The 26776-nt window shown below is 42.7% G+C and overlaps 1 protein-coding gene across 1 annotated transcript in view; it reads right to left on the bottom strand.

The window, feature by feature from the left end:
- Positions 1–21961, bottom strand: part of LOC111863890 (microtubule-associated proteins 1A/1B light chain 3C) — a 45353-nt gene extending 23392 nt beyond the window's left edge. The window contains exons 1-2 of the mRNA XM_023850684.2: positions 21790–21961; positions 3005–3060 (exon numbers count right to left, since the gene is read on the bottom strand). Of these exons, the coding sequence (XP_023706452.1) occupies positions 3005–3060; positions 21790–21862 (129 nt within the window). The 5' untranslated portion in view covers positions 21863–21961. The remainder of the gene's footprint in view (positions 1–3004; positions 3061–21789) is intronic.
- Positions 21962–26776: the final 4815 nt, after the last annotated feature.

The following is a 26776-nucleotide window of genomic DNA, read 5'->3' as shown; positions in this document are numbered from 1 at the left end:
TCTTAATAGTCAGTGTATCGGGAATCTCAAATACATAAGCATACTCAATAATTTTCTGATTTTCGTTTGCATTGCCCAAGACGGGGGCCAGTGAACAGATGAAGAAGCTTCGTGTTCAGTAAATTCTTGGCCAGCTGAGCGAACTTTAGCTCGTCAAGAACTCTGCTCCATAAAGATACTGTCCGTGTTTCCAAAACCTGACACTTTCCAGCAGAATATTCAGTGAATCTGATCGAGTCCACCAACTGAGGTATGGACTGTAGGATGCGTGTGGGTTGTAACAAGGAATCAGATATTGTGCGTCACCCTACCTCCCTCAGAGCAACTGCAAGCACTGCACCGCTATTTATTACCACAGAGAGCACTTAAAAGCAAGGCCTGTACATGTTTTATTAACTAGGCCCTCTGACCAACCTTTGGCACCTGTGCTTAACTAATTAAGCGCCATGCCATGAAGGCGTATAGGGGAGTGGATGTACAGATCCACATTTTCTTGACCTCGGTCATCTGCTGAATTAATTTACTGGCATATCTATGGTTCAACTTTGAAAACATCCTTACATAACCTCCATTAAGGTGTGTTATAGGGGCTATCTAAGAGTATTTTCTAAGTTAAACCGATAAATTATTTACGCACATATTTTGTACGTTGAAGTGTGTATATATGTATTTTTTGGGGTATATCACATATGTTGTATATGTTAGTCATTACACAGAGTGTCTTTCTCGTATGTCTTTGAGGATACGTCATACCTCGGAAAGTCAGCCTGACCCGGGGTGGAGGGGAATTCTGTATGGTCAACGAGACCTCCGATATGATGATTATTCTTGTTAACTTTCTAATGATGGCATAAAGCGATACGTCATTATCCGATGATGACGCAACCTCAAAGATGCATCAGACACAGTGCACAATATCACAAAAGAATACGCGGGCAACCCAAAACATATCAGTGGGTAACGTGTTGGAAACCCGTGTTGGGCAACTGTTACGATGACACAAGAATACTACAGAGCAACGCGGTGTTTAAACTCGGGACCTCAGTGTCCGAGCAGTACAGCTAATCCTGGGGAACCCCAAAATGTACCACGTGACGTGTCAGCGGGATGGGCTGTGATTTGGGTCGTGGTGGGGAAATCACCGGATCCGCTGGGATGTTTACGCAGCAAGGTGCTTTTGCGAAGCCACGGAAGATACATGTCTAGAGGTAAAACAATGCGACCTTCATGTTACATAATCGATCAATCGATTATACTCGGTGGAACGGACGATGAGAATCCGCCTACGCAACGAGTTAATTAGGCAGTCCTACTGACTAGTTTCGCGTGAATCGAAAGGAGTCTGACTTGAATTCGATATAAATCTATTATCGATATGTATACTTCAATCTTCTTGAAATCTGAAGTTCATTACCGAACAGGCTGGTCCGGCGAGAACGCTCTAGACTTGTATTCAGGAAATGCCTGCTTTTAATCTCGACCGGAACAACGGGTAACCTAGTTCTGATAGAAAATGGATATACTGATGTATTCTGAACAATGCAAAAGAAGAATTCCTGAAGTGTATTGGGCAACTTCCCTGAACACTATACTGACATCCAATTAAAAATTCTTTCACGATAAGTTACGGGCAAATAATTTCTTACACATCCTGCTGGTTAATCCCAGTAGATAACATTCACAAACCACTCTGTACGAGTATGATGTGCATTTTCTATAATTGGATTTGAAATTGTAATGGCGGTAACTACTAAAAAAAATCTGGAATGTGACGCCGTGTAGGAAAGTCTGTAAACATTGCTTGCTTCTTGTTGGTTACTTGCCTGGCTTACTCTTGTGCCCTGGAGATGAAGGCATACCGCCTTCTCTGAAACGTCGGTCAACTTCTGCGACACTATACGGCGTCTCACAAAATTCTTCCTACTTATTTATTAATCATAGGTTTATCCCTGAGTAATGCAGCAGGATAGGTGGGGAAGGAATACGTCACAGCCAACTTGAAAAACTATCCCGGCATTTGACTGGGCGGACTCAGGAAAACCACAAAAATACTTCAGGCCAGCCGGTCTCTTGGGCCCAGATCTGAACCGCGGGCATCCAAAATATGAAGCAGGCGTGTCCATCATTCGACCGCGACGCTGGTAACGCTGTTAGTCTGAGAAGTTCCCGAACAAGCGATGCCGGGGCACAAGGCCGCTGGTTTCCATTCGCTCCGAAGACCTTGACTACGTAGGTCAGGCTTGCTTCTGAAGGTCGAAGTGTCGTGCTGCATCGTACGGCAGACGGTTCTGGACATGCACGGGCCGGAAATACAGCATGATAAAGTGACTTTTGGGGCTACTCTACGACTGTCAGTATCTCAACCGTTTTACCTTGGAGCAACACTTGAAATACTTTTCAAGTCTCAGGCAATCCTTGCATAAAAATTATTATAACGGTAGGCTCTGGATTTATTGTAAATGTTGTAAACTTATCTTAATTAGTGCTATTTGTAACATGAAAATTTATTGACAATGCTGAATAGTAAGGTTACTGAAAACATAAATCAAGGCAATATGAACAAAAACTATCGTCTACGACAGTGTTATTTTTTAAACTAAAATTCTGAATGAAAATTACTTCTTTAGTGTGAAACCTGTGCTTGTCCTTTGCGCATAAATAATTCTGGGTAGAACTGTAGATTAGCACACACAGATTTCATCTTCTACTGAAATGAGACGATTTCTATCTTTGCTCTTAATGCCTGTTAAACAAGAAAGGCCTTGCTCACACATGTAAGAAGTTTAAAATTGCAGCAACAAGTGTATTAAGAAGAAGTCTGCTTTTACCAGTAACCTTCTAAAACTACTGAGCATTTCTGATTCAGTCGAATGCGCTGAAGCTCTGGAGGAAAATACTGTTTTGAAATACTAGTCACTCAGGGCACACTTGGTATAGGCTACTTTTACAAATGTCTTTGACATTTATGGAGCACGCGTTATATAGTGTTGGTGTGACTACTTACCGGAACCTTATTGGGAAACTTGGCCCGAATCACCGCCACTTCTTCCTTCCGGCTCGCTGGAAACAAGAACAAGGCCATAAGTCACAGCTTGAACAGGCTCCTCCTGTACGTTGAGTTAGAAAATGCTATAAGTGTGATATGCACGCTTGACGAAAGGGCAAGCACACTCGTAAGAGACAAAGCCATCTTCTCGTCAGACAGGATGTTACGTACGGGCTATTACCGCAAGGGCTTAGTTGAAAAAAAAATCTTTGGTCGTGAGTCTCTAAGGGCTAGACGCCAAGACGAATTGATTAGCGGTAAACGGCCAGTCGTAAAGTAACTCAGACTGACTGGGCCGCGCCATAGCTCAAGAGGTTAGTCGCTAGCTTTTCACCGCGGCGGCCCGGGTTCGATCCCGGGTCTGGGCAAATGGGATTTGTGGTGGACAAAACGGCGCTGGGGCAGGTTTTCTCCGAGTACTTCGGTTTCCCCTGCCAATCTTCATTCCACCAACTGCTCCACAATCACCCTCACCTAACATCTGGGACTGATAAAATAGGCCAGAAGTGGCCGCCGATACAAGTGAAAGTTTTCTCACCCCCATCTATGGGAAAGCATGCGTCAGACCTACTGAAATTTCTTTTCATTGAGCCCTTTAAACACTGAGTCGTTGAAACAGAAACCACGATAAGATGTGCAGTCAACATTTCCGGGATTCCCTCTCTGGCAGTCACGTGACGAACAGTTCCTCATACTCAGCACGGCCTTGTGGCGGCTTCCGCATGCTACCACATTCCCGAACAGATGGATCATTGCAGGCATGAGTGTGCACTGGGCATGCGCAGGACGTAAAATAATGCACAATTATTGGACAGCTTTCTTGTCCACTGCCAGGATTGTCAGGATTAAAAACCTACGTTTCGGAGGCTCACACTGATAGAAGGAAAATGCGAAAACGCTATTGACCAACTGAAGCTAACTCCTGGAAGCACAATCCTTGGGAAGCAAACACTTGCTCGACTACTTAAGAAATTCCACGCATTTTATGCAGCGCTAAGGCTCACTGCCGCGTTCATAACACCCGCCACTGATCCTCATCCTGGGTCAGATAAATCCAATTCGCAATCTTCAATCCATTTTATCATTATCACCCACGTATATCTTAAGTTTCCTTATGGCCTTTTTCTTTCAGGTTTTCCTATCAAAAACTGTGTGCAATTCTTTTCTCTCCCATGCATGCTATTCCTTAATATCTGGGAATGAATTAGCAAGTTTTACACATAGGGAGCCACATACTTAAACGGTATAGGCCAGGAATTTACTATGTATTCATTTCTTATTTAATGATGCTGTCAGTAGCTCAGACTACATAGTCTCCAATGGTAAGATGATTAGTGGATAATAAATTGGAAAGGATGTGGAAGGAAGCGGTCATGACCTAATTTTAAATACTGTTCCAAAATTTGCGTAGAGCTCTAAAGGAAAACCACTAAAGCGTGATGCTGACCGCTCACCTCCATCTAATGCCGTCCGTTAAGATTACCTGGAGTCTTTCTTTCATTCCCCCCCATATATTTCATTGCGCGGAACTTTATTACGCAAGAGGACAACTTTACCTAACACAGTGTACAAACACGTAGGCAACCTGAATGTAGCCTACAACTCGTCCCTCTGGCATCCGAGAGCGTGTCTTCCCATTACGGGTTAATACATAAGTATATATCAGTATAAGACGACGCAATTTCTGAACCGGCAATTATGTTTATATTGCATTATTAAGATAAGCGACACGAAGGCAACATGTAAAAGACCAATACGAAACCTCAGGCATTACGAGAATTAAATTTGCAAGAAAATTAAAGAGAAGAAACACTTCCCTGGTCGTCTCTGTGGAGACGTCGGACAAAACACTGCCTTCAACTGCCACAACATTTATTAAGTTAGCTATTACCATGGCAACGTCACAAGTCACATGCTGATGAAGGGTACCATCAACTGAACATGAAACACGGCACGCAACCACCACCTAAGTAAAGTGATGCCAGTAACTAACTCTTCTGATATTAAACATGACTTCAAGAGGAAACCGCAGTTTTTTCTAGACCTTTCTTAGGGGGTAAGTCAATTCTCTATTAATTAACGACAAAATTAATATACATATGGCCGCGCCATAGCTCAAGCGGTTAGTCGCTGGCTTCCCACCGCGGCGGCCCGGGTTCGATCCCGGGTCTGGTCAAGTGGGATTTGTGGTGGACAGAGTGGCACTGGGGCAGGTTATCTCTGAGTACTTCTGTTTCCCCTGCCAATCTTCATTCCTCCAATTGCTCCACAATCAACCTCACCTATCATCTGGGACTGGTACAATAGGCCAGAAGTGGGCGCAGTACAAGTGACTTGGTCCCACCCCACTAGCAATAAAAAACACTCATACACTGTTTAAACCGCTTTTGGAGTTTCCTTCAAATAAACTTCCAACTGTCCGCTGTATATATTAGCGCACGTACTAACATGTGTCAGATTAGTGAAAGTTTCCCCATGGCTAATACATCGACAAATGGCAGTTTTATCTTACATTTACAGTTTAAGGACCATGAAACCTGAACCGAAAAATAGGCCAATGCAACGCAATGTTTCAAAGAGGCTGCCCACCCAATATCTCATGACACTCAATGTCACCTGACTTCAGTGACCTCAAGAAAAGTGTTTTCAACATTCTACAGCCGTTCATTGATTCCTGCATTATACATAGTGTTAAGAAAGGTTACAAGCTCTAAGAGGTTATAGTAACTCACTTAAATAAGCAACAAACGTCCCAGTCAACACATGTCCTGAAACCATCGACTGCTGATATGAAGTTCGCGTTATCTGTTCAGCAGATGTTGTACAGCATGTGATTCCCAAGCATTTCAACACAACTTTCAGCTCTACGGGTGCACACAGGTGTGCACTCTGCCGAAAATTCCTACTTTCACTCGAATCTCCTGCAGGCATTCTGCACTCGTTGCTGTGATACCTCTTGCAGTCATTGATCGGCGCTCAATACACCAAATTCTTTAGGTGTCTCCACAGTAAAAAATCTAGGGGACTAAGGTCAGCGGATCGTGCAGGCCAGTTGATAGGGTCTCCGCGTCCTGTCCACTGTTCTCTGAACAGGGGCAGTTTGACAATGCGGAGGAAATGACGTAGTGCCCCATCACGCATGTACCACACGCGTTGTCGTTGATGAAGAGGCGCATGTTCCAAGAGTATTGCTGAATCATTCGCCAAAATACGATGGTACACTGCACCTGTTAGTTTGTTAGGTAAGACAACTGATCCTAAAGAGTTTTCATCACCTAAGATGCCCTCCCAGACACTGACCCGTCCATATAGATTTCTGCACATACGTTTGCTCGAACTTTTCCCCTAATTTCCCCTTAAAGCCGGCAATCAACGTTTCCTGTAAGCCGGGGATGAATGTACGCAAGCCTTGGTTTCTGAGCAGCAGCTGGGTTGGCTTGGATCACGAGAAAAGTAGGGTGGGGGCAGCGAGTATGGAGAAACGGTCCATAACGGACATTAAAATTATAAGTTCTCAAAAATAACAAAAAAAGTTTGTGGGTTATTTTTCTCAATTTTATTTTCATTAATTGAAAATGTACTATACATTAAACCAATAAAAGTGCGTGGGAGACTGAGACTCGTGCGCGGGTGTTCGACAGCCGCTGTCCGGCCGCGCTCGCGCAGTTTCGAGGTAACATTGCCTGTAACACTTCTTTTTAGCACTGCATAACGACGCTTTTTTTTTTCAAGCCAAATGTTTACCCAGAAACAAATGAGATGGCGAGTCTGAATTTGAAAGTATGAGATGGTGGCCTACTTAAATCCATTAACCCCGTATTTGCCTGCAAAGGACAGCAGACAGCAGGGCGAAGATGAATCAGTTACCACTTGACTGGAAGTTGAGACTGTTATGTTACCGCTACAATAACCTGTTCACTGATAGTGGTTACGGTAAAGATATTGAATAAGGCCGCGCCATAGCTCAAGCGGTTAGTCGCTGGCTTCCCACTGCGGTGGCCCGGGTTCGATCCCGGGTCTGGTCAAGTGGGATTTGTGGTGGACAAAGTGGGGCTGGGGTACGTTTTCTCCGAGTACTTCGGTTTCCCCTGCCAATCTTCATTCCACCAATTGCTCCACAATCACCCTCACCTATCATCTGGGGGCTGGTACACTAGGCCAGAAGTGGCCGCAGTGCAAGGGACTTAGTCCCACCCCACTAGCAATAAAAAAAGTATTGTACAACTGATGTGTGAACATTTTTTACCTTTAATTTAACTTTTCAGAAATTGAAATACAAAATGGTTTCTCTTTGAATTGGATCCTCGGGAGTTACACTGAAATTGTACATGTTCCAATTATGGTTAAAATCATACACAACAGTATCGGAATGGCTTTCTGCGCGTATCTCGGGGGCAGGTCATTAAATATGTTCCGTCAGCTGAAACCATGCCACCAGTGTGACGCCATTTATAAGAAAGGTTCAAAAGCTACATTAATAAATTGAAATAACAGAGCCAATACACCAGAATCGTTGCGCTATGCTGTTTAGCTCCTAACACGTCATATGTAATTTGTTCTATGAAAACTTAGTTTCATATCGGTTCGCATTCCAGCCGCGTCTCTACAGTTCAGTGATGTGTTTGTTTACGAAACTGCCAACTGAGTGAGCAACAACCGTCGCTGACTCATTGTCATTTTGCACGTGACTTTACAACTGCAGTCACTGTTCTGAACCGCAAATAATACACAAACAGCGCCCACGTTTTGGCTTTTTACAGTTACATTTTCCAGTGACAGCCTTGTGCATGCAAGGACGGACATACCAGTCATAGAGCACTACCCTTCAGGCACACCGTTCACAGCTCACGGGAACCGCGCAGCTACTTAATACAACCTCCTTATTACAACCGTCACAACACAACAAATATCAAGATCAGTGGCTAGTTTCGGATGTTATGTTGTGACGGTTGTACACGTAATAAAGAGGTTGTATATTGCAACACAACAGGATGCATGAAATGAAAATCTAACTAGAAAACTCAGTTTCTCTCACACATGTTCTCAAATAATTATTTAAAATACAGCACAAGATTTAACACAGAAAAAAAAAAGGTAACGCTAACCTTGTAACAGGCCGTGGAGGCCCATTTGGTTGTGACACGTCGAGGCTCCAACATTTTCTCTACAATTGCTCACAGATGGCGCTGAGGTCGTCAGCCTTACGCGCCGGCCGCCCTTCACTGCCAGGGAGATTCCTACTACTCATTTCTTTTACAAGCTGAGTCGACCCGAGGGCCATTGTGCGGCTGAAAGTTTAGGCCAATTGAAAAATCCAATGATATTGGGAATCGAAACCGCGAACTTTCACCTTGTAGCATGGTGCCTCAACCATACTTTACAGCGTGCCCTGCGATTTAACACAGGTGCTCTCGGAAAATGTACCTGTAATTGGCGAAACATTTCGTGAATGTTCACGAATATTTTGTAGCTTATTTTAAATGCTCCGAAGCTACGACGAGTATAAAGTTACTTAGGTTCCTGCTGTCACCATACAGCCTCACAAGCATGTGCAGCAGGGTGCAAAACTGCACATTTCGTTGATTGTACAGGACCATTTTGTTTCCTAGGGGGGCACGCGGTAGAGTACTTGGCCGAGGCACTATGCTGCAAACAAGAAGATCGCGGGTTCGATTCCCGATGAGGTCACTGGCTTTTTCAATTAACCTAATCCTTCCAGTCGCACTATGGCCCTGGGGGTCCACTCAGTCTCTAACAGAAATGAGTAACAGCAATCTTCCTGGGGATAAAAAGCGGCTGGCGCGTAAAACTGAGAACCTCACTGCCATCTGTGAGCCGACTCTCTAGAAAATGTGAGAGCCTCGGTGTCTCACAACCATATGGGCCTCCACGGCCTGTTGCAGGGATAGTTTTACCTTTTTCCTTACTGTACACGTTGCGAGGCTGTAAAGGGATTCGGGTTCCTGCTGGTTCTATCACTCCAACAATGCTATTAAATTCTTGTAACTACCGTCTCAATGGTTTCGTCCTCTAATGGTTGTCAAATATTTACAGTACAATACACAGGCTGGACGTTCTTACGCGTATGTACTCTCGAAGAACACACTTTCCTTGCACCTGAGTAGACCTGTAGCATCATCTGCCACAGACAAAGACAGCCTGCTTAAGCATTTCGAAAAGAGAGTGGAAATCGTAATGTAACTTTCGTATGTCTGCAGAACACATTTACTTCGGTTGCTAACCAACCCACTGAGTAAATCTCTATGACATACTTAGAGGACAACCATTAGTAAGCAAAGGGCAAAGAAGGCAGGTGACACAAGAAGTTAACTGAACGTTTAAATAGTTCCCTGTTCTATTTAAAAAAATGTTTAAAGAGAATTGAATTCCTTACACCGTAATCTGCCGGGTAGGAGATGGACTATCACACACCTCAGGGGGTGATGACAGAAGAATGTGGGCTAAGGATTTGCATCTAAAAACCGAATGAACTCGAAGAAAAGCCTGCTCCAGTGCCACTCCGTTCATAATGAATCGCGCGCAAAGACACATGATTTTATAACGTGTGTTTTCGTGATGGACGAAATGGCATGTAAGAAAATACTAGTTAAAAGGGGGGGGGGGCCGCCACACAATAAATCTTATAAAACAATGGTGGCGTCGACACCGGCATATGACAACGTGTGAGCTACATATGACGACTCTGTAAGCATCTGGGCTACACACCGTCGAATGGTAGGATATGAATTGGAAAGGAAGCGGGTGTGGCCTAATCGAGATACTATCACGGCATGTCTCAAGAGACTGAGAAAAAGCACGAAAAACCTCGGTCAGGATTCGAGCCGAGGACCTATCAAATCCGATTTTACAGCGTGCCGCTACACCATCGAGTTCGGGGAAATGGTTTATCATTGGCTAGAATAAGTACAGTGCAGTTGCATTTTATGCTAACTAGAAACAGTGGGAAACTGTTGCATCGTACATTGAGAAGCATCGCCCTAATAAGGCAGTGGCTATTCGCGCTACAAATTTATTTAATGATAATGCTGTGTCGCATTTTCACCAAATTTTGAAGCGTCGGCAAAGACAAATGTCTCTAGACAGCTTTCTAGTAAAAAAGAATTAGATATGTATCATAAATAATAAACTAATTATTTCGATTTTTTTTTTTGTTTTCTGCAAAACGAATTCGCATTCCATGCTGGTTCATTCCGCACAGAAGAAAATGAAGATGATTCACGCTCCTTAACAATGTACATATAATTTTCTTTGAATAAACGTTATACATAATTTTTTTAGTATTTTTTTCGGCATGGAACGCATTAACGTATTTTACATTAATTTATATGGGAAAATTTGTTTCGCTTAACGAGTGTTTCGCATTACGAGTAAGATTCTGGAACGAATTACGCTCGTTAAGTGAGGTTCCGGTGTATTTCCTTGTAGAGTTCCAAAATTGTTCATAAGACATAGATATCACGTACTGCTTCTAATGCCGGGTTGTACTGTTCACGTGACGAAGTTGGTACAGTTTACCTAGTGTAATACATTTTCGATACTTTCACCGTCAACATTAGTGCACTTTGCAACTCGCGTGTGGACATGGCGTGTTGCTGCTACTACTACTACACTGTGAAATAGCTCTGTATTGGAAACCGTTCGGAATAGGACACATGTACATATACATTTTTTGCTTAGAATGGCCGATACTATAACTTCACTATCCTCCTGGAACACCCTGTATAGCGTCTAATCGCAGGATGACTGGTGAATGATAAATTAGAAAGGATTTGGAAGAAAGCGGCCACTGCGTAATCAAGGCAATGTCCTCGTATTTGCCTGGAGTGACTGAGTGCAACCGTCAAAACCAGAACAGGAAGTACTTAAACTAGGCAGAAAAATGGACCACTCAAGAGTTCTGTCGAGTATCCATCAGATCGAACGCAACATAAACCCGCACACCGACCGTGTCAACAATGAGCGGTTGCTACTAATCTTGCGTTTAATTAGACTCCTGTTGGAAAATCTGGGAACTGTGCGGCAAGTCCTTACATTTTCGACATACCAGCCCTTCTTTGGCTCCACTTTCGCTTTCATCCCAGACTGAATTAAGAAGAGGTTAAAGTCTGGGGAATGCCTCTAGCCATTCATTTCAGAATCGTTTTTTCCTTCCGCCTCCTATCTAAATGGGTAACGTTGTCCCTTGTGCTTAACTAATTAAGCACTATGCCATGAATGCGTATGGGAGAGTGGAGGCAGAGTTCCACGCTTAGTTGCCCTCGGTACTAGATAGAGGTGGTCAGCTTCACACTGCTGAAGCTTTACCCTCGAGGAAAGAGCTCCCAGCACCCACGGGATAGGAGGCTGGGTGGACCTGAGAGTTGGTGTGGGGGCTGTGGGGAAGAGAAAATCTAGCACTGTCGGGAATCGAACACGGCCGTCCAGCCTGTAGCTATAAGGTTTTCTGACATATGGAACTGCTTTCCTCTTCCTTTGTAAAGGGATGCGTAACATCTACATGTACAGTATGCGCCAAAATATACAGTAGTGAAATGAAAAGACGTTCTGTTGATACCACTGTCTATTCATGTGAAAGCCCTTTGCACGACAGAACCTTCTCAAATCCTGAAGAAATGGTCCGATCACCATGTCCCTGTAGGGTTCTTGGGTGACGGTAAGAGCATTGCCTTCCTCATCCTCAATGAAACAGGGGTCTAATATACCGTGTGCTGCGACGGCACACCAAATCGTCACACGTGTACTATGTAGCGGTTTCTGGATAACATCTGGCCGCTCAAAACCAAGGAAGCGAGTTGCCTGGCGACCATTTCCGTATGAGCGGAAATAATACTCAACTATGAAAACTTTTCCTTCCGTCAAGAGACCCATTTCCAACAACTGTACAACACAACTTTCTTTTCACTACTGGGAACACGTGCGGCTGGAGCTATGCCCCGTCGATAAACGCACATGCGCGTTCGAGATGCGCCAGTTTCAGTACTGGCTCTTTTGGCGCATACTGTACGTAACGTGCAATGATCTATTTATTTCACGACGCTGTCAGTAATAGGCTGTGTCGGATGACACAACGATTAGTTAATAATGAACTTGAAAGGATGAGGAATGAAGCCGTCATTGCTTATTTAATGCACCAATCCGGAATTCGCCAGAAGTGATTTAAGAACACAAGTATCTATCAGTGCAGCTGGCCTCTATATTTTAACTCCGGTCTCTTGAAATACGAAGCAAGCATGGCAACCGTTTTTTTTCCTTGGCACTACAGCCCCAGTGGGCCTAGGCCTACCTCCATGAACTTCTCCGTTCACTTCGGTTTTTCTAGATCTTACATATGCGGTAGGACTCCTTGGGCGAGTGATCAGCTCGTCGCAAGGCCTCTACCTGTAGACAAACACAGAAAAACGCACACAAACATCCATGCCCTGAGTGGGATTCGAACCCACGATCCCGGCTTCCGAGCGAGCGAAGACAGTGAATGCCTTAGACCGCTCGGCTACCGTGACCGGCATGGCAACGGTTAGAGATTATAATTAATGAACTTCGTAGCAACGGATCTGTGTCCCTAATAGATACCAACCACTTCATATACCAATGGTATATGAAATGAGAAAATTGTACAAAACGAATTTGGAAAGTATTCCATATTGCAATACCTGTATTATAAATTACAATATTCCTTTCCGAATTTCTTTCAAGCCTTTCGGGAAGCGGTTATGGCTATGTGTATGGCTTACTATAACGTTAAATGACGTAATATTCCGTCTGTACGCTCTATTTATGGGATTTCGTTTGGCCTTTCGAACACCCTGCGAGTTCTTTCCCAAACGATCGTTTTAATGGCGCTGGTGTGTTTACTGAAAGGTACAAACCGAGTTTCAAACTATTATTTATCCCGTTGTCTCCCTCAGCACCTACAGCCACACACAGTAACATTAGTGTATGTTAACTACTGGTCATGAATTCTGCATCACTTATTATACAACACGATCTTGAACCAATTCAACCCGTATATGAAGTCAGCGTGACTGTACGCAATGAAGTGTTCTCGGGCGATCAGTCATATCAGTATGAAGGTAGTACTGGAGTATCCGACATTAACGAAGACTGTCTCCATCTTCATCATCAAGGTTGATGTCATGACCCTGTAACCTACGTTATCACGGAAATAATAAAAGAAGAGAGTTTCTTCAAACAGAAATAACACGAAATTCTTTAAACATATTGAGATTTATTTCGATGACTATCTTTACGTACCATAACTTGGGGTGACTCTGCTCCAGGCTTTTAAGTTCTTTTTTTTCTTTTAGCTGGTGTAACTAATTTTACTACTGTTCACTGAAGTGTGTACATTTTTTCCCCTATTATAAGTCCACTGCTAAAGGAATCACCCATGATTGTTTTCGCTTGATTTCATTCCATGCATGTTATACAGAGTGTTTCTAAATTACTGTCGAGGTTTCCGTGTCCTATAAACGGAAATCCCGATAATACTTTAGAATCATTCTGTATATTTATTGTTAAACTTTGGAGCAATGTTTAGGATACTCCAGCACAGAAAAGATTCCATATAAACAGCAAGGAAGTCACCTTGGTGCGATGTATCCCCTTCTAAAGGGTAAAAGATGCACGACTTAATTAAAATACTCACTAAAAATTTATCATAAAAAACATGAGAAATGCTAAAGAACACCATAATTAAAAAAGTAAGGTATTACACTGGAAAAGATCATTAAAGAGTATAATGACAGTGACACTCGTTTTGGGCGAGTTTCTTATATTTTCAGGATATTTAACTCCGCGTCTAGCAAATACTTTTTTCTTGCCGTGTTCATCACTGATATTGGTTTCGTCGAAGTTTCAAATATTGGTAGGATTACACCTAACTACTTTCCCAGAAATGACATATTCTCTCAAAGTTTCATTAGCAATGGCAGCTCTGCTGCTCTTTAATATTACTGGCAAAGCTTGCTGTTAGGACAGGATGCCTTTTTGAAAAAACCTAGAATCCAGTTACTTTTAAACTTGACAACTCATATCATATGATTCAAGTAAATCTTTAATTATCTATGTTGGCTCGAAAGAAACCCATACTCACTTAACTTTATGATATATCTTACTAGGGTTCTTTTCTTTTTCAGCGGAAAATACAGGTTTCCAGGGTTTTTACATGCTTTTCCTCGAGTTTATGATTGTTTTAGGGATAGTGGATTCAATAGCAGCGTTTCTTTGGGTAAATTACCCACTACTAATGGCAGCCAAACACAGATTTAACTTATCTTCAGAATAGTCACCATAAGTGCGGGAACTAAGTGTTCTTTTAAGGCACAATACATCACTGTTCGTCGCGGTGCAGGGGCCGGATTGTGGCCCACCCCTCATACATACAAGTATTCTTTTATACTTTTCTTGGCGCTGTTTAATGTCTGAAAAATAAGAATAACAGGACCCAAAAACTTATGTTTAGCTCATATTACGTACACGTATAAGGGGATAATTTGAGCCAACTTTGTTGTGGCGCAAAGTTTTCCTCTTTTTTATTTTGAGCAAACCCACCACAACGAAAGAAATTTAAATCATTAATAATACGGTTAAAATACAAAAAAAAAAATACTCAAATCACTTTTTATAACTTTACTGACAAACAGAGCACACACTTGCCTCGTAAATATGCTTGAAAATAGGAGTTACAATTAAGTGCAGCTTCAAATCAGCTCTGATTAGAATACCACGTCGAAGCCATAAGATAACTATAACGAAGGTTTCAAAGACCGCCGAAATCACAAGTCACTTCCGCTTTTTTCAACCAATGTGCAAAAAAAAAATACCTCAATGTGTCACAACCTTCAAATCCCTGTACACAACTTTCATCCAGTTTGGAGCAATGTCACCCTAAGTTAGGGTATCCCGATTTTCAGTTGTTTGGCACTAGTTTAGCCAAGAACCATGCAAGACTTCAAGTTGTGACCTCGCAGAATAATTTGGCACAGTCTGTAGGTCAATGCCCCGCGTACGGCCTACGTGCGAGGACACACAACGCAACTTTTTATGCGTGGCAATGCGTGTATGGGGAGGCCGACAACTGCTCCACGCTGAATGTTGTCACGTACGCAACAAACCTGTCGTCAGAACACGGCATACACGACGGCTGTTCCTATAAAACCGAGAATATGCAGGCTGAGCGTACTGGCGCAGGGTAACGCTAATTCGTATTCGAGAAATGCTCAGTTCGAATCTCGGTTCGGACATCGGTTTTCGTGATTAATTTCGTGGATTTAATACGGGGCAGATACATTGACCTTAACAGTAACAGAAGAGAATGCACTGAGAATGTTCGAGAAAAAATAATACGCAAAATATACGGCCTAGTGATGGGAAATAATATATGGAGGATAAGATACAATGAAGAGATAAACAAATTACTGAAAGGATATCATACAGTAAGATTTATCAAGTCACATAGAATAAGATGGTTGGGACATGTCGAAAGAATGCAAAGATAATACAATGCCAAAGGGAATGTTAAAAGGAGGCTATATTCCAAAAGAAGAAAAGGAAGGCCCAGGGTGTGATGGCTGTGCGATGGTGAGAACGACCTGAAGAAGATAAAGGTGAAAGGATGGATAGAGAAGATGAGGAACAGAGAGCAGTGGAGACCGGTTGTAGAGGAGGCCAAATGTGCCCCAGAGCTTTAGCGCCGAGTGGTAGGTAGGTAGGTAGGTAGGTAGGTAGGTAGGTACTCATTTATTCCAAGCAAATACTGGAATTTGACCTGAAATTATTCCATGACAGCTTCCTTCCGTGTTCTTTCCAATTCTCTATTTCCTGTCATCCTATCATTCGAAGCTGTACAGTCTGTGCTACGGACAGCGTCGCTACATGTACTAATATTAAGTTCTAGTAAGAATTAATCGTCTACTTTCATTTGACACGACTCCGACGGCACACAAAACAGAAAGTACGAGGGATATACAGACAGTACGGCGATCGTATAAACCCGCTTTTACTTCTTCAAAATAAGGGAACTAGACTAAAAATAGGCTGCGCACGCAAACAATAATTAGAAGTCCAAAATACACACATCAAGTCAGAGCGCAAAATTTCATGGAACGACAACAAAACACAGATTCTGTTTTGTATGGTTGTGAAAGGGATCTCTTATTTCGTGGGAAGATTATGATTTATAGGGTAAGTGACAACGCCATGCAGAGTTTTTCTTTGGACCTATGAACGACTAAAATATATGAATAATTCTGGATATTATGACGAATTTCGATATTTATTCTGCCCACTTTTAGTATTGTTGGGGCAGTTTATGTTGAGCTAATTAAATTAATTTGGAACGAATGATGACATGATTAACGAAAATGAACTAAAAAGAATTCGGGCTTTCTTTCTTGTATTTAGCGTGATATACAGATTAGGGAGAGAGAATCATACGAAACATAAATACTCTGTGTAAACAAAATGTATTTGTAACGTTAAAACAACTAGTTACATACAAGTATAGTTACCACTAATGCTTTTATGGACTAAGGCAAAAACACAACCACGAAAGTGAAACACTGATTCAAAGTATGCGGAACCCACACACGTAGAAGTGTTTTTCCTTGGTATGAGCGGGCACTGAAGGGCAAAACGCCCATTCTCTTCTGCGAAGAATTAACTTGTTTTGTTGTTCCATTTTGTCTTCTGTGGCGCCGTTTGTGTTGCAATCGGTGCATCAGGGAGTCTCTCATGGAATCAATTCCCCTCCGACATGGTAATGACGTAACACCTGATTCCAACCATCATTATCATCATACTACCTGTTTGAAACATATCTGTACGTCATGCTTTGCTTGAGTCGGCAACCTTACGAAATGAGGTCTTGCATGTTCAGCATTTCTGGTATGGCGACTTTGGTTCCCATCTTATATAGAAATCACGAGTAAAAAGCAGTAGCAACTTTTTTACATGTTTCAGACACAGTACACCTGTGGGCACACGCAGACGAATAAAATGTATTTTTACTTATAAAAGGTTCCCTTAACAACTCCGCAGGTGACTCAAACTGCATATGGTCAGATGGTTGATTTGTGAAAAATAAATCGGAAATAGATGTGGAAGGAAGAGGTCGTGGCCAATTTCAAGATACTAACTCGGCATTAGTCTACAGGATCTTGACGGAAACCACAACAAGCCTCGAGATAGTAGTTGGTATCCCGGTAGAAATTCGAACTGGGTTCCTCCCGAATACAAGTCACGTTACTACTACCCCGTTCTTTCTCAGTAAAAATGTATTATTGTTAAATGGCAGTAAATGCAGAATGAAGTCGTTACGAAGCCTGGGCCTATGCTACATTTCTAGGATTTAGGATTAACCTTCAGCTACGAATATCAATTGCTCTGTGCCTGTGTACAGACGGTCTGTTCTAGGGTGCTTCTGTTTTGCGCATTGCAGGGATAAGATACTGCCAGACATAGCTGTAGGAGAAAGTTAGCTTATATAAAGCGGCCTCCGTAGTCTAGAGGTAACGTTCCCACCTCATGACTCGTAGTACGCGGGTTCAAATACCCGGCGGAGGTCGTCGAATTTTTAAGGGCGGAAAAATTCAGGGAACAAGTCCTCCGGGAGGGACTTTAAGCTGTGTGTCACGTGTCGTAACTTTACGGCACGTAAAAGAACCTCATATCCCCAAAGGGGATCACTGAGCCAAATTCCAGGACGTTTCCCGCCCAACAATAGTCTCTAAGGCCTCTGATAGAGGGGGGAAGCATTATAGACACCGCTAAGCAAGTGGCCGAACTCGCTTGCTCGGCGGGACTGATGGTACGCACCATTTATCGGTAGGGTAGAATATCATAGAGGGAAGCACAATAGATCAAACTGGTCGCGGTGCATGGGGAAACCCACCCTCTCTAACTAACTAACTAACTAACTAACTAACTAACTAACTAACTAACTTGTATAAGAAGTGCATCGAAGGTGCTATTCATGAGGTACTGTGAGGAATTTTACTTTGTGTACCGGCTCCACGGTTCTGCGCTTCACGGCGGCCGGTGCGCCGCTTGCTGCAAGACACATACGAATTTTGCATATGAATCTGCATGCCTTACAGCCAATAACGTTTGTAATGAAGGGAAGTTCTTAGCTTTGGGTATTTATGTATCCCTGCAAGTGAAACCACGCTTCATCAGAAAAGAATGTCAATTGATGATCGATCTTACCTTCGACGACAGACTGTAGAAACCAATTGTAAAAGTGAACCCTGTTATCTGGATCGCGCGGCTGCAAGACGTGCGTGGATTACTGTTGTTCTATAGGATCAAAGCTTCAGCAATTGTGTTGCCGTTCTTACATTAGACATTGGCATTCCAGTCTCTTGAGCTAGACGTTTCAGTGAATTTTTAGGTGTATGTTCCAGTCTGGCCCCTATGTGGTCTAACTTCTCAGTAAGCACTTGGCGTTTATGTTTTTGCGTCTATTAAAGAGTCTCGCTGTTCTAAGCATAATGAAATATGCAAAGAAATAAGAAGTGATCATTAACAGCATTGGGATCGAACTGTAAGCACCCAAATAAATACGAAGCGAACCTGGAAACAGGCATTATTACATTATCACAATGCAAAGTTTTTATCAGTCTGCTTTTAATTCATTTCTTATCAACGCATCCGGACTCCATCAGTGATAGGCCTCAGGCTGGTGTCAGTGAACTAAGTACTTAACCACGGGCAGATGCTTTACTTTCTGCTACAGCCCGTTTATTCAGTGTTTGCTGCTGGCTGCGCGCAAACTTGGTCCATCACTCGTACTGACATTTACGGGAGGGAGAGGTTTGCAGATTGGTGCATGGGGCATGGACACTAAAAAGCAGGATATGCCAGTTATGGCATATCTACGTGCCAAAATCATGCACAAAGAAACAAGAGAGGCAGTAAAGTTATTCCAGTGCATCATTAAACACCTAACCATGGGTACGTATGATGCAAGTAGTAAGCAGAGATCTGCTTGCTGCCTGTTTCATGCTGCTTCTTGCTTGGCTTATTCTTTGATCCTGAAGATGGAGGCGACATGTTCCTCTGAAACATCTGTTGATTTTCAACGGATTGCACGACGGCATATTCAGGAAGACAGAACCCATTCCCTGTGAATTTTGTGTAATAAGTGCACACTGTTGCAGGCGTAGCCAAATCACGGTTCGCGTGCCGCAGCACGCTCTCTTAAACCGTTAGTACTGCTCACGGAAATAATGAAATATTAAGTCAAGCTCTTCTTAGTTTCTCACATAGGTAGTGCGTATAAGCGATATAATAATAATAATAATAATAATAATAATAATAATAATAATAATAATAATAAAGTAGTCGTGAACAAAAAAAAAGTGAGATTTTTGTTCGATTTACAGGTTTTGGGGCCTCCTAAATACGAACGAGCGGTTTTTGGAATGCTGTCTGCCTGCATGTCTGTCTCTCTGAGACGTATGGACGTGTGCCTTGGTTAGATGAACTTTGTTCATATTCGGCATTTAAGCGTTTATCCATTACAGCTCGGTGCCCGGTAAATATGAACATTCCGGCTCCATCGGCCCCAAAGAAATAAAATCGAAAAAATTTAAATTTAATGTCGATTTTGTCGAAACCGGCTCCACAAGACGGACGAATTTCACTGCTGTTCGGAATTCAGTGACCACACCACGAGTTCTCTGTACAAGAAAAAAAAATCCTTGCAATCAGGATGCGTTTTTACATTTTTCTAACTGTTCCGGGTTCTGTGACACTGAGAATGATCAATGTTCATTTTTCTGCAAATAAAACACAAATTCTAGGACAAATCTGGTTATCTCCGTTGCGTCGGTGAGTGTAAAATATGAGCATATTCACCGAATCATAAAACGGCAATTTAATCTCTTGCTTTTGTACGTTGTTTCCTGTTTTGCGGCAGCTTTATTAATTATGGCATGAAATTTGTGGGTTTTCTCGGCGTGCCTTCTGCTACGTATTTTTATGGGGGTATTTTTGGACGCTGTCAGTGTCTAGACTATATTGCGTTGGACGGCAGCATGATTGGCGACTGATGAATAAGAGAGGACGTGGAAAGAAGCGGTAATGGCCCAATGGACGTAATATCCTCGCATTTGCCTGGAGGGAACGAAGAAAACCACTGAAGACTTCAATCAGGACATCCAGTGTCGCGTCCGAGATTCGAACACAGCACCTCCCGCATACAAGTGTTACCGCTAGATCATGCTGTTCTACGTGGAATGTTAAGTCCGTAGTTTGGGTGAATACTGTAATCTTCACGTTGACTTACAGAATGGATTTTGTGATTCTGATAGTTCCATCTACTGATACGAAAATGGGCAAATTAGGGTCAGAATGACAGGGCACTTAGCTCGAGTTGATGAAGAGGCAAAGGGAACAGAAATTTTGTCGGAAACTTCCTGGAAAACTACAGCTCCAAAGATGGGAACATGAGAATAATACTAAAACGGATTTCTGGGAAATATGTACGTTCTGAACCAGGCCCATCAATTTCATTCCATCGCGACATATTCTCTTAAATCAACCTGAAAACTATGCCTATACTCGCACTTCCTACTATATCACCGAAATGGCCACCTTCCATTCAGATTTCTCTACCAACACTGTGTTTATTTCCTGTCTCTTTCGTCAGAGCTACCAATCTCATGAGCGCCCTAATAACAGCAAAGCACTTCGTTTATCTTTATTACATCAATTCTCCAACCCCGAGTTTAAATCTGGTTTTGGAGAACGGCAACCTTAAATGAGAATCTTTGTGGGTTTTCTCAGTCCCTCCAATCGAAACCTGGCAAGTATCGTGTCACAAAGAGTAACACATTTCTCCCGCATCTTCCAGTTCGTAATGCAATGATGACGCTCTACGACTCGTATTAGAGCGGTGCCCTATTCGAATGTCGGCTGAGACACCGCCTACTTGACTTGAGGTTCTTCGTGCTTTTCCTCAGTCCGTCCAGGCAAATGGAGTGATAATACCTCGACTAGGCAACGACTTTCCTTCCAAATGCTTTCAAATTCACCAATCACACTACCATTCGACGCTAGTTTAGATACTGCGACGCAGTAAAATAAACCACAAAAAAGCAATATAACTTCAGCTGTACTGAACACAAGACAAACATCTGTTTCTTCATACTGTCTAATAAGCTTGCTACACAGGTGGGGCGATTTTGCGTACACAACATTGGCGATTTTTCCGCATACTGCGATGATGGAATTTGGGTCGGGGGGAGAATCGACTATCACCCCCGCTGTATCGGGGTCGATAACTCCAGCCACATGGCTAGACTGAGTGTTAGGATGCCGGATAGTTTGGTTAACTGTCCAATATTACCTCAGCCTCTTTCGTAATCACAGTGTGTCTTCTGTGACGTAATTTCACCAACATTTCACTAAAATATGGCAACAAATAAACACGAAATTACTTACAATATGTTCATGTATTTCACACCACTTCCTAAATTTTTCAACAAAAACAAACCAAACACAACCCGGCATTTGAAATTTAATGGCTTAATTGATAACTAATTAAATAATACGCGTTCACGTATGCACACAGTAACAGCACTTCTCCTACCGCCTACACATTACAAGTAGATAATTTGCGTACTCGTTTGTATGAATATGTTACGTTTTTAAGTCACATACGATTTATTAAAGAACCGTTACTAAAATATTAACAGGAGGACGAATTATCTTTAACTTACCTGTTTTATTATTCCTGAAAGTTCTTTTGACATGAAACTTTCTCTCGAAATTTGGTGACGAATTGATCTCCATTTTTAACACAGCTACCACTTCAATAACGCTTGTAACGCTACTACCAACGTTCTACTTACACGACAACACCAAAAAACACTCTGCCGGTTTCCACGGCCTGCTATAGTACAACATCCCGCCCTCATAGCTGCCACGTCTAGAAACCTGATTGGCTACTCTCGAACCCCGCCTGTTGCCTTGGATACATGCAGTGCTTATACGTCACATGTCCTGCCGCGTACAAGTGTTTTTTCTCTCTCTCGTTATATATATATCTATATATATACTATATGGGTGTGCTTTTAGTACGTGCATCTCAGATGGAGTGTTTATTTTTAAAGTCATATAGAAATGTAACTTTAAAATATAATGTGTCAATATTGATCCACCCACTTGGACTTGATCAGTGTTTGCTTCGAAGGTACGACATTTCAAAACGTGATTGCAATATGTCTCGAATACAATCACTGAAATGCTTCAGTTCTGTGAACAGCAATTGTTACCTTCGTATACGTAACGATCTAACAATGCAGGGATTACCAGTCTTCTCGTACTATATCGATGCTCAATACTGAACCTCACTGACATCAAAGCGTCGGCTTTCGTTTATTGTTCCTAGTCTTCGAAGCGGGACGGTTAAAAAAAAAATAAATAAATAAATAAAAAAAAATGCTGATTTACATATTTTCGAGTTTGCATATTACTTTATTGGGCTCAGTTACACATAGTCTTAGGAAAATAAAATTTATATCGATCTTGCACTCGATACTTCGAGATCCTGTAACCGAATTTCATTCTTGATTGTACAGGCTACATAAATTATTTTCATGGTAGGCCAATCTGACATTATATTATTACCATGAAGGAACTGCCTTGTAGTCTGTTGATAATAATTGATACGATATGGACCCCGGAATCAAAACCTAATGGTAAAACAAAAACGAGTAATCTCCTTGTCGATTTGTTTACTTCCGGTTTCGTTCCACGCCTCAATACATTAATCAACGAAATCTCTCCGTGACTCAGGATGTTTACTATGCAGGTCAATGCAGTTTTTGAAGAGGAAGGTCGTCTGGATTTTAACACCGCTTACTTCGGAGAAAGCCCGACGTTTCGGAGGAACACGCCAGCTCCATCTTCAATAATGAAGAATAAGCAAAGCGAGAAAACAGCAGAACGTGACGGCAAGCGAGAGCGCTCAGCTTACCGCCTTCACCTTCTGGTTTCTTGCTTGACTAAACTCTTCAACCCTGAAGATGAAGGCAGTGCGTTCCTCCGTATGGTCGGTGAACTGCTACTGGACTACACACTGTTCCATTCCAGAAGGTATATTAATTCAGTTCCTAGCGGAGAAATGAAGGAACTGTCAGCAACTAGAATACATATAGCCGAATGGCAGGATAACTGATGAATTGGAAAGGATTTGGAAGGAAGCGGTCGTGTTCCAGTCTAGGTACAACCCCGAAATCTGCCTGGAAGGAATTATGAAAAGCAAACATAGCCTAGATACGGATTCCTGATATCCCGGCAGAATTTCGAACCGAGCACCTCCGAAACAGGATACTAGACCGTTACGGCTACAACAGCCCAGTCGGTCTTATGGCCTGCTAATTTACCCTTTAACGGAGAAATAAGGGCGCGAGTTAAAGGTATAGGACTAATAAAGGGAACAAAGAGGAGGGGGTTGAAAGATGAAGATGTGGAAGTCATGATTCTTAGGTAAATTTCAATGGGCATTCCTACCAGTTTATGAATAGTATTGAGTGAAATTTCTACTGCAGTTGCTAACTTGCTTTCACTTTTCTCGTTGCCCTCTCATTTCTACTCTCGGGCGTCTTGCTGCCTACGTCACGGTGATGCGACAGGGGACCGCAACACATATGCTGCTGTCCCCTTCTCCTCAGCAACCCTCAATGGGGGGGAAGAGACCCCAGTTGGTGCATCTAAAAAAGGAACTAACTCAGTATTCCAGTGAATTACTTTCCATACAGCAGAATCCTTCTTGAGAAACTAACAGTCGCTCATCTGTTGAGTAATTCTCCTAATTTTATGAAGCCCGAAAGTTCATTACCGTGTTCACAAGAGCTCGCTCAAGCCCGAGTACTTATGTAAGATACTCTTATTGGTATCTTAGGGTTGTTATTCCCCACACAAACAAAAAGCTGGAAGTTAACCGTTTGTCATCTGTCCATGACTATACAATATATTCGCAGCTACACTCCATATTCATAGCGCAGTCGGTACAGCGACTGGCTACGGGCAGGAGGACCGAGGGTTCGGAGTTCGAGTCCCGGTAGGGTCAAGAATTTTCTCCTCTTCATATCGTCCAGACTGACTCCTATCCAATGGGTACCGGGGGTAAAGCGGCCGGGGCGTGAAGCTGAACACTCACCGCCAACTAGTTCGGAGGTCAAGAAAATGTGGATCTATACATCCACTCCCCTAACCGCCTTCATGGCGTAGTGCTTAGTTATATAACTACAGGGACAAATTTGCCTTACACTCCATATCCAGAAGCAACATTTATACAAAATTTTTGTAATCACTTGTTGCTTCTCCATATGAGCTACATGTTCAGCCCATCGTAATCCACCTGTTTCACTACTCTAATGGCAATGAAGGAGGAAGTTCCTGGTTATGATCCCTAAATACCCATCCACGTCTTTCTTCTTGGGTCCAAATGCTTTCCTCGACATTCTGATTCATTATTTTGTACTGATCTGTAGTTTATTTAACGACGCAGTCAGTAGTTTGGTCAACTTAGCGGATAGAGGGTGTCGGGTGGTCAGCGCAACGAATCTCCACGGCCGTTAATTTCGGTTTTCTAGACCGCAGCCGCTACTTTTTCATTCAAGTAGCTCCTCACGAAACTGAGTGGACCCCGTTCCAGACCCACTACTTCTCAGAAAATATGGTAGCACCGGGAATCGAACCCGGGACCTCTGGATCTGTAGTCAGGAACTCTGACCACAAAGAACATGGAGGCGCACTAACTTCACCCGCCCGATCGGTATAATTCGCTTGCGGAGTAAACCCACGTAATTGTTTGTCGGTAGCTTGGACTATACAAGCGTCGAATGACTGTCTTTTTTTATTATTATTATTTTTGCCAATTTACAATCTACTTAACCGTAAAGGAAGTAACAAGTAAATGTGATATATCTTCTCATGTCTTGAAGGCGGTAACTGCCCAGCGGCAGTTCTCATCCATTTAATTTCTTAAGTCTTCTGGCCACTTTTTCGTCAGTCTTCTTGCATTAGCGTGTGGGTTCGATAGCTCATCGATTAGCTGGTTCTCATGGCCTGTAATCCGGTTTTGGTATTTGTTAGCTTGTTTTTTGATCTCATTCGTTATGAAGGGCATGTTGAGGTCTTCGTGGATGGTTTAATTTGAGACGTACCTTGGTACTCCTGTTATACATCGTAAGGTTTTCGATTGAAACGTTTGTAGTATTTTGGTATTGGATGGTTTATCGCACCCCCACAGCTCAATGCCNTAATTTGGCTCAGTGACCTCCTTTGGAGATATGAGGTTCTTTTACGTGCCGTAAAGCTACGACACGGGACCCACGGCTTAAAGTCCCTCCCGGAGGACTTGTTCCCTGAATTTTTCCGCCCTTAAAAATTCGACGACCTCCGCCGGGTATTTGAACCCGCGTCCTACGAGTCATGAGGTGGGAACGTTACCTCTAGACTACGGAGGTTGCCACCTTAGTTTGTGATCTAAGTGAAGTCCTAGATATTTTACTTTGGATTTGGTTGGTATAATAGAATTGTTGATTGTTACTTGCGGGCAGCTAATTCGTCGAGTGGTGAAAGTAATTTGTGCTAATTTGTCATTATTAGTCTTTATGCGACATTTTTGGACCCACCGCTGTAGAATATTTATGTGTCTCTGTAAGTCTACAGAGGCTATCAGAGGATCTTGATTTGCTGAGGGCATTGCTGTATCAACTGCAAAAGTGGCCAAAACAGTGTTGTCTGTAGTTGGTAGGTCAGCGGTGTAGAGCAAATAGAGGAACGGGCCTAAGACGCTTCCCTGCGGCACTCCGGATTTGATGTTATGGACGTTGGATACATCATGATTTATTCTAATTTGGAAGTGTCTTTCCGTTAAGCAGGAATATTTCACTCTGTAATCTTTTCTTGAGTTTGTAAAGAAGGCCTTTGTGCCAGACCTTGTCGAATGCTTGTAGTATATCTAAAAATGCTGCAGTACAAATCTTAATGACTGTCTGACAGTAAATAATGAACTGGATGTGATATCAAAGGAAGATGTCGTGGCCAAATTTATTCCATTATTTTCATGGTAGGTCTGACGAACACCCTTAGGCTGGATTGTTAGTATCCTGGCTGGGACTCGAACTGCGCATCTGCCGGAAACAAATGGGAAGCCTTACCGCTTGAGTCAACTTAAGTCACTTTGTGTCCAACAGCCGTGCTGAAGGTTATCACAGGGGTAAATATGAAGGGTACTGTATTTTGTGATGTGAGGCTATACAGTCCTGTAGAAGCTCACCGATGTTTAGGAGGAACTTATTACCTCTAAAAAATAAACTAAACTCCGTGCTTTGAATTCGCAAGCGAACTATACCGACGGAGCGACAGCCGTTTGTCGGTGAAGTTAGTGCCAACTGTAGTGGACAGAGGGTGTCGCGGGGTCAGCGCAACGGTTTTCTAGACCTGAACCGCTGTTTCCTTGAAAGAGCTCCTCAATTATCCTCACGAGGCTGAGTGGACCCCGTTCCAGATCCACTATTTCTCAGAAAATCTGGTAGCGCCGGGAATTGAAACAGGGACCTCTGGATTTGTAGAAAGGAACTCTGACCACTAGACCATAGAGGCGGTCACGTATTACCTCTATCTTTATTATTTCTTGCTCGTTGCTTCGCTCACCCTTCGGCCCAGAAGATGTAGATGATAATTTACCCGAAA

The sequence above is a fragment of the Cryptotermes secundus genome, unplaced genomic scaffold (genome assembly GCF_002891405.2).
Source record: "Cryptotermes secundus unplaced genomic scaffold, Csec_1.0 scaffold171, whole genome shotgun sequence".
Taxonomy (NCBI): domain Eukaryota; kingdom Metazoa; phylum Arthropoda; class Insecta; order Blattodea; family Kalotermitidae; genus Cryptotermes; species Cryptotermes secundus.
This window is presented reverse-complemented; position numbering and strand designations above follow the sequence as displayed.